The 7,561-nt window shown below is 56.6% G+C and overlaps 1 protein-coding gene across 1 annotated transcript in view; it reads right to left on the bottom strand.

The window, feature by feature from the left end:
* Positions 1-3,095: 3,095 nt before the first annotated feature.
* Positions 3,096-7,561, bottom strand: part of TENT5B (terminal nucleotidyltransferase 5B) — a 7,071-nt gene continuing 2,605 nt past the window's right edge. The window contains exon 2 of the mRNA XM_049617705.1: positions 3,096-5,029. Within this exon, the coding sequence (XP_049473662.1) occupies positions 4,010-5,029 (1,020 nt within the window). The 3' untranslated portion in view covers positions 3,096-4,009. The remainder of the gene's footprint in view (positions 5,030-7,561) is intronic.

Genomic DNA, 7,561 nt, shown 5'->3' with positions numbered 1-7,561 from the left:
GGCATGTGGTTTTGAGGTTCACTTTGCAGGTGTCCTTGCCGCCTTTCCTTTGGTGTGTCTGTCACATAACACCTTCTGCTTAGTTTCTGTTGGCAACCTGGCCCTGGTGACTGATTTGCAGACTGCTTTCCCCCTTGATCTGGCTCAGAGCTCACCCTCTCCAGGATGTCTCCCCTGATTAAGGATGTGACGAGGAAGCTCGGGGCTGGGCGTGCACGTGTGAGACTGTGCGTGACACCGAGGAGGTCGTGCACATTTGTGATAACATGGCAGCATGACAATCCATGGAGGATTGCGTGTGACTGTGCTAGCGACAACAGGGACCCGTTTGTCAGGGCCCCAGCAGGAGACAGGGCACACTCAAACTGGAATGAGACTTTAAAAGGGGTTATTTCCAGAAATGTGGGCCGGGCTTAAGAAACTAACCAACGACAGTGCCGCTCTCTCAGGCTAGCAACAGTGGGGAGCCTTTACAAGGGGACAGGAAAGGGAGGGTGCAGGTGTGTGGAGAAGGCCCCTGACAGGAACAGTGGCCTTTGGTTGAGAAATGTAGCCAACCATGGCAACCTGGTGGGGGAGGGAACAGGCGGAATAAACATCCCATTCTCCTCCTCCTTTCAGTGCTGGGGTCTCTCATTGGCTGAACCAACAGGAAGGCTGAGAACAAGGGAGCCATTGACCCACAGTCCATAGAGGTCAGCCTCCCAGGGCACCAAGCACCAAGGGTGGAGAGTGGGACTGGAGGGGCCAACACATCATGTCACTGCCTGGGGGCATGTCTTCTGTTCCCCAAAGTTCACAGCAATGCGTCTCCCGGCTCTGGAGCTCCCCCACCCACCGTGGGTCATAAGAGGTGGGTGGACTGCTTCTTGGTGAGCACTGTGGGGCTGGGGGGTGGGGCTTTCCTCCCTCCACCTTCCCCTCTCTGGCTGTGATTCCCAGTTCTTGACTCCTGCCTACCCTTGCATCTTAGATGGTTCCAGGAACTGTCCCGGAGAGAACAATGCCAACCACTGAGTCACTGTTTTTCTCACACCCAGAAACACGGCACCACCCCCAAACACACCCACAGGCGCACCTGCTGCCACCATGGGCCTCTGACATAGTCACCGCAAGTCATGGCTGGTGTCATGTACATCAAGAAAACGTACATCTTGGCACACTGCTGCCCTGCCATGGTCCTACATAAAATGGCAAATGCACAGTAATGCAAACTATCACATGCTAACGATGCCCCATCACGCAAATGTACAGGAGACATACTGTCACGCTCATCCACGTGAAATCAGAGCGAAGGGGCGGGAGAGTGTGGGGGTTAACAGCAATGGCTCTGGAGTCAGCCACACCTCTTTGACCTCTCTGGCACCAGCTTCCTTGCCTGTAAATGTGGAGATAATGATTGCTCTTCCCTCGAGAATGAAACGAGAGGTAGTGACCGCGAAGGCTGTAGCACAGTGCCCGGCCTGGTGTAAAGACTCTAGCAGTGGAAGCTGTTACTGGGAACTCCTGGCTCACATTCTCCCACATCTCACGCCCATGCATGTTGCAGACCAGCAGCGGCGAGCACACGCCTGTGCAAGGCCAGCCAGACACCCTCAGGCACACGTGCCCTCCCCCAGACACGCCTGCTGGGAGCATGTGCACATTGACAAATTCCCTCGGCCTGGAAGCTCTTTCCCCAGACATCTGCCTAGCTTGCTATCCATTGCCTTTAAGTGTTCAATCAAATGTCACCCTTTCGATGAGGTCCATCCTGACTTTTTAAAACCACATACCCCAGCACTCCCAATCCCTTACCCTGCTGTGTACTTTAAGCATATTGACCTTCTAAGAAGATATAATTTAGTTTATTTTCTGTCCACCCTATTCGAGTATAATCTTCATGAGAGTAGGGAATCTTGCTTGGTCTTTTGGGTGCTGATGTATTCCAACTCCTGTAGGGGTCGCTGGCACACGATGGGCTGAATGCCGTGTGTACACTTACTGTGGGTCTCTAGCTTTCTCACCCTCTGAAACAAGCACATCTGGGTGAACCCCAGTGCCCACCCCAACAAGCTAAGCCTGTGTGCTTACACATGCCCAACTCAGGAGCTGGGATAAACTTAATCTCTCCTAGGCCCCTAGTTGGGTGGGCACAGCCAAGGTGGGGGGGGGGGGCGCTATTTTCAGTCACCAAGCCAGGAAAGTGTTTCCACTCACCCTTCCGGCCTTTTTGAGCCCCGCAGAGACTTAGTGAGCCGGTGAGTTGGCTGGGCTCACCCAGGTCACCTGGGGCCTCCTCTGAGGCCTTGTTTTTTTCACCCTGACTAGAACCTCAAGCCATCACTTCAGAAACCACTAATGAGGTTGTCTGTGTTAAGGGCTTTGCAATCCTTGGATCAAAGAGGCTGGGTAAACAGTGGGCAGCGTCCAGGCCAGTGACTGGCTGATGCCCTGAGGGAATAGCTCCCTGAGAGCGTGCAGCTGCCACTCATTGCTGGACAGCCTGGCATGGCCCCAGCTGGGTTTGGGAAGAAGAGACCCTGCCCCTCTTAGGGGACCTATTTAGAGCAGACCAGAGTGTGCCCATCAGCCCTTGGGAATAAGAGAGGGAGCCAGAGGATAGAACCTCCCCCTGAGGTAGGGAGGCTGAACCTGGGCTCTGGCTCTGGGCGACGCTAGAAGTCCCCCAGGCTTAGCTGCCACTACTGAACAGGTCTCCAATTCAGATTCATCCCGCTTGTCCTCCACCTGCTTCCGAGTGGGTGGGCAGAGCTGGGGTCAAGCAGCCCGGAGCACTGGAGTGTAAGGCCAAGTCCGGGGTCATTAGGACTCTAGGTAGGAAAACACTGCAATGTTTACTCTTTCACAAGAGACCTGCTGTGGCAATTTGCAGGTACAAGTCACACGTGAGACACGAGCCCCCAGAACAGTTTTCCAGCTGGGGCTGGTATGGAGAGAAGGAGGTGAAACCCCCCAGCTACAGCCAGGACTCAGACACCAGGGTACCCGAATGTCCCTGCCCTCAATGCAAGCCAGATGCAGGCTGGAAGAGGCAGCCATAGCCCCCACAGCCATGGAAGGTCATTCTCCCAAGAGAAAGCATGGTGCTAGGCTTAGTGTAGACAATCTTTATTGGCAGGTGTTCAGAGTGCAAAATGGTGACAAATCCAGAGGGATCGGAAAGGGGGTGGGGCATGGTTCCCCTTCCTCCAAGTGGGGACCCATAACCAGGCCAGTGGGGGAGAGCACTTGGCTGTGGCCTCTTTGGGTCCAGCACCCTTCGGAGAACAAGCTCCCAGGCAGGAGGGATCCTTACAACACATGGGAAGGGAACAACACCCCAGAGGGGACCTGGAGTGTGTCCCCCCCCCCCCCACTTCCCCCAGCGGCCTAGCTCCTGCCCACTGCACACCTTGACACCTTGGGGTGGGGGTGTTTGGGGACTGGGCTAAACCTATCCCTCTGCAAACCCAGGTATCTGCGTCGTGCCTCAGTTTTCCTCCTCCTGGTGATTAGCCAGGTTGGATGGCCAGGCCTTGTTAGGGGTCCGGCCCAACCCGAAGTGAGTAGTTCACATACCATACCATATTTTGGTCATTGTGTGGGCTGCAGGGATCACTGTGGGCTGGCCGTAGCCGAAAAGACCCTTTTTAGGCCACGGAAACCAACCCAAGACCTTCCTAGGCCGCAGAAATCTACCTAAGACGATGAGCATGGAGGCTATCGCCCCAAACATGCTTCGTGTCCTGAGCGCAATTGGCCCCCAAGACAAAACAGCCCCTGCACCCCACAACCATGCTGGTCCAAAAGTGTGGTTCTGTCTACCAAGAACCCCAGCTTGGCCTTAAGCCCACGGGGGCCTCACTCGGGGATGAGTGGGGGTCTCTTCTGTTTAGTAGGAGGCCCAACCCTGCAGCGGTGCGGGGCCACTTGACAGCGGCCGCCTGTCTCTGGTCACCTCCTCTCCACACTCCGGGAGGCCCCACTCCCTCAGGGAAGGCCCAGTCCCTTGTAGCGAGGGTCTGAGTCAGTTACAAGGCAGCCAGGTGGGATAGGAGTGGGCCCGAGCCAGCAGAGGCTGCACAGGAGTCACGTAGTAACTGACAGTGGCAGGCACAACCCCGTCGGGGCCCGGGGGGCGCCAGGCCAGGGCGGCCGCAGCGGCGGGGCCCTGCTCAGCCAGCGCCTGGAGCGCCAGCGTGGCGATGAGGTCCAGCGTCTGGCGACGCTCGTGGCTCATGAGGCACACGGTGCTCTCGTTGACCACCCGGTGCAGCGTCACCAGGCAGGCGTAGCGGCGGGCTGAGTCGGCCCCGCTGAAATGAGCCTCCAGGTAGCGCTCCAGCGTGCGCTGCTGCTCCGCCAGGTCTGGGAAGTCGATGAAGAAGCGGGAGCACATGTAGCGTTGCAGGGCGCGCACGTCGGTGCTGGGCCGCGGCCTGAAGCCCCGCACCAGGAGGTGGCAGTACTTGAGGAGGCCGCCACCGCGGATCTCCTCGGGGCTGCGCGTGGCGATGACGCGGTGCCGCAGGTGGTCCAGCGCCTCGGCAAAGTCCCCGTACAAGCTCTCACCTGTCACCGTTGGGTGGAAGGCCTCAGACATGGGCGTAGACGAGCACTGGCCAAAGAGAAGCAGAGAGTCCAGGATGATCTGGAAGGAGTCCACACTGAACTCAAACTGGCGCCGGACCGAGTCCACGAACTTTAGCTCCACGTTCTTGCCGCTCTTGTTGGACAACGAGATGAGGCTCCAGCGGTCCGTGTCCGTGCACACTTTCACCAGCTTCTGCACGTACGCCTCCTTGAGCGTCAGGGGCGTGATCTTGGCCCGGCTCACCCCGGCCGGCAGGAAGTCCAGCAGGCAGGCCAGCACCACCTCCTTGGTCAGCTGGAAGGACGCCTCGCTGCGCAGGTCCACGCGGAACACCAGGTCTAGGTCCTTGTAGCCCAGGCCACTCTCAGGGTGCAGCACATGGCTGGCAGCCGAGCCATGCAATCGCACACCGTGCACGCGCAGTCCCCGTTCCTCTAGGCTGCTGCGGACCACCTGCGGGGGAGACAGCGGGAGGGAGAGGTGGCGGGAGTCTGGGCCCCCCCGGGGGTCCACCACCGGCTTCCCCGTGATAATCACGCCAACATCAACCATGTTGACCCCGTACCAGCTGTCGTGCCTTTGGAAAGCCATTTAACCCTCTCGACTTTGATTTCCTAATCTGGAGTATGACTTGTTTAGAGGAAAGACTCAGAAGGAATAGCACCGATGATAGCAGACGCGTAGAATTGACTAAATACCAGGTCCCGGTCTAAGCACTTTATACGTTAGGCTATAAACGTGCATAATTCTCAACTACCTGCCCTATGAGGTAGATACGATGAATGCCATTTTGCAGATGGAGAAATAGAAGCACAGAGGGGCCAAGTAATTTGCCCAGGGTCACGCAGCTGGTGAATTAAACTCAGTGCAGGTCTTAACCACTGTGCGATTCTACCTCTCCAAAACTGCAAGTAAAACACTTTGTTTTGTGCCAGGCATGATGCTAACTGTTCAAATGTGTTGGGAACGTAATTCCCATTCACCCACATTACTACATTAACCCTGACAATGATCCTGTATTTGGGCATTAGTATCCCAATTCACAGATGGGGGACCTGAGGCACAGAGAGGTTAAGACTCGTGTCAAGGTCAGAGAGTAGAGCCCAGGTCAGTTGGATTCTCCAGTCCATGCATGCTCTTTTGGCTATGACACACACACTCATCTAAACTCATCTTTACAAGGACCCTGTGAAGCACATGTTACACCTGTTTTAGAGATGAGGAAACTCAGGCTTACGGGGGCGAGAGGGGGCTAAGGTTCAGAGAGGGCGTCATTTAGAAGTGGCAGGGCTGGAAGTTAAAACTCAGGCACTTTCTGCTCTTGAGACAGGAGGTGGGTGATCATCTCGGGAAGCACTCGGCACCCAGCCCAAGTAGGAAGAGGGGTAGCAGACCCCATCTGCTGACGCAGGAACACCACAGGCAATCTCGGGTCTGTTCCTTTGGCCAGAGGCATCTCTCTGGGCCTAGGACAGTGCGGGGAGAAGAAAGAAGCTGGGCCCAGACATTCGGTTTTCTTAGCAACCCAGAGGACTCACACACCATCCTGAAAGTGACCAGGCAGCATTCCTGTCCTGAGTGATTCTGCAACCCCGCCTTGCTGCCAAGTCAGCGCCCAGCACTGGGCTGGGCTGCCCTCCTCGCTTCTCAGGGAATTACCGCAAAGAATGCACTTAAGTGCTGAGGAGGCAAGCTGCAGTGGGGCAATCTGAGGCGGGCGGCTCCCTCCAGGAAGGCTTCCGGGAGGAGGACCCTGACTGGGGGAAGGTACTGTAATGGCTATGGGGATAAGCAACTGGCCATCAGGAACATGGAGGGGAGGAGCTTGGGGCGGGGTGGGGAATATCAGGCACCTGTTGAATGCCTGGACCTTCTCAGCAGAATCTACAGGGGATAGGTCTTTATGCTCTCCAAGTTATGGATGGGGAAACCAAGGCTCACAGGAGTGTAGTCATCTGCCCAAGATCATTTAGAGGCACCTTCAAATCCAGGTGTGGCTGACTCTCATCGTATCACATTGCCATCCCAGGGTTTAGAAGGAGCAGAGACCATAACCCAGGGTTCTAATCCTCCCTGTCTTTCAAAATTTCAGAGTGAGGGTGACCGTCCAGTCACTGAAGCTCAGAGCCAGGGTAGTTAGGAACAGGAAGGTGGGGTTTGGGAGATGCCTTGGCCAGACAGACTGGGGAAGCTGGAAGTAAGGGGCCAGTTGCTACAGTCTAGCCTGTGGGACTTGTAACCCACAGCCTGACAGCCGTGCCCCTGCAGGGCCAAGGAGGGAAGCAGGCAAGACCTTGTCCCAAGGACGCTGCCAGACTTGCAGAGCAGACCAGCCCCCTCCCCAGGTCCTAACAGAGCTGACTGCGCCTTACTCAGTGCCAGCTCCTGCTCCCAGGCTGATGCTCACCCCAGGGCATGGCATCTGGCCTGGTGAGGAGGTAGCAATACCCTTGTTAAATCTCCTGTGTCAGCCAGCCAGCAGCTGTTGTCTCTCTCTCCCAGGTGTGACTACAGCCAGCTTGGCAGGCGGACCCCAGATACCGCCACACCCAAAGACTGCAGGGCAGCTTGGAACCTCCTGAATCAGACTTTCCAGCCACGAAGGGGGCAGCGGTTGCACCCTCCTTTCTCCTGTGCCAAGGGCCTCTCCAGAACCACTCTGCTCCTGGGCCGCTGCCAAGACCTACAGGGGGACTATAGGTGCTGTCAGCCAGCAGGCTTGCCACACTTGACTCTGGAGCTGCCTGATGCAGGCCCTCTGGCTGCAGCTGGAGAGATCAGATTGCCTCCTTCAATTCCCTGGGCCCAGAGAGGGCAAAGGACTTATCCAAGGTCACACAGCCAATAAATAGCTGAGCTTAATTAGAACCGGGCCTCCCAGAGCTATGGGCAGGGGGGCCTCCTACAGGAGAATGGGTCCCTCTAGCTCAGGTACAAGCAGGAATAGCATCTCTAACTGCTCAGATCGCTGCCGTAGGCAACGTC

This window comes from Panthera uncia, assembly GCF_023721935.1.
Source record: "Panthera uncia isolate 11264 chromosome C1 unlocalized genomic scaffold, Puncia_PCG_1.0 HiC_scaffold_4, whole genome shotgun sequence".
NCBI lineage: Eukaryota > Metazoa > Chordata > Mammalia > Carnivora > Felidae > Panthera > Panthera uncia.
Note: the sequence above shows the minus strand (reverse complement) of the source record. Positions and strands in the feature narration are given on the sequence as shown.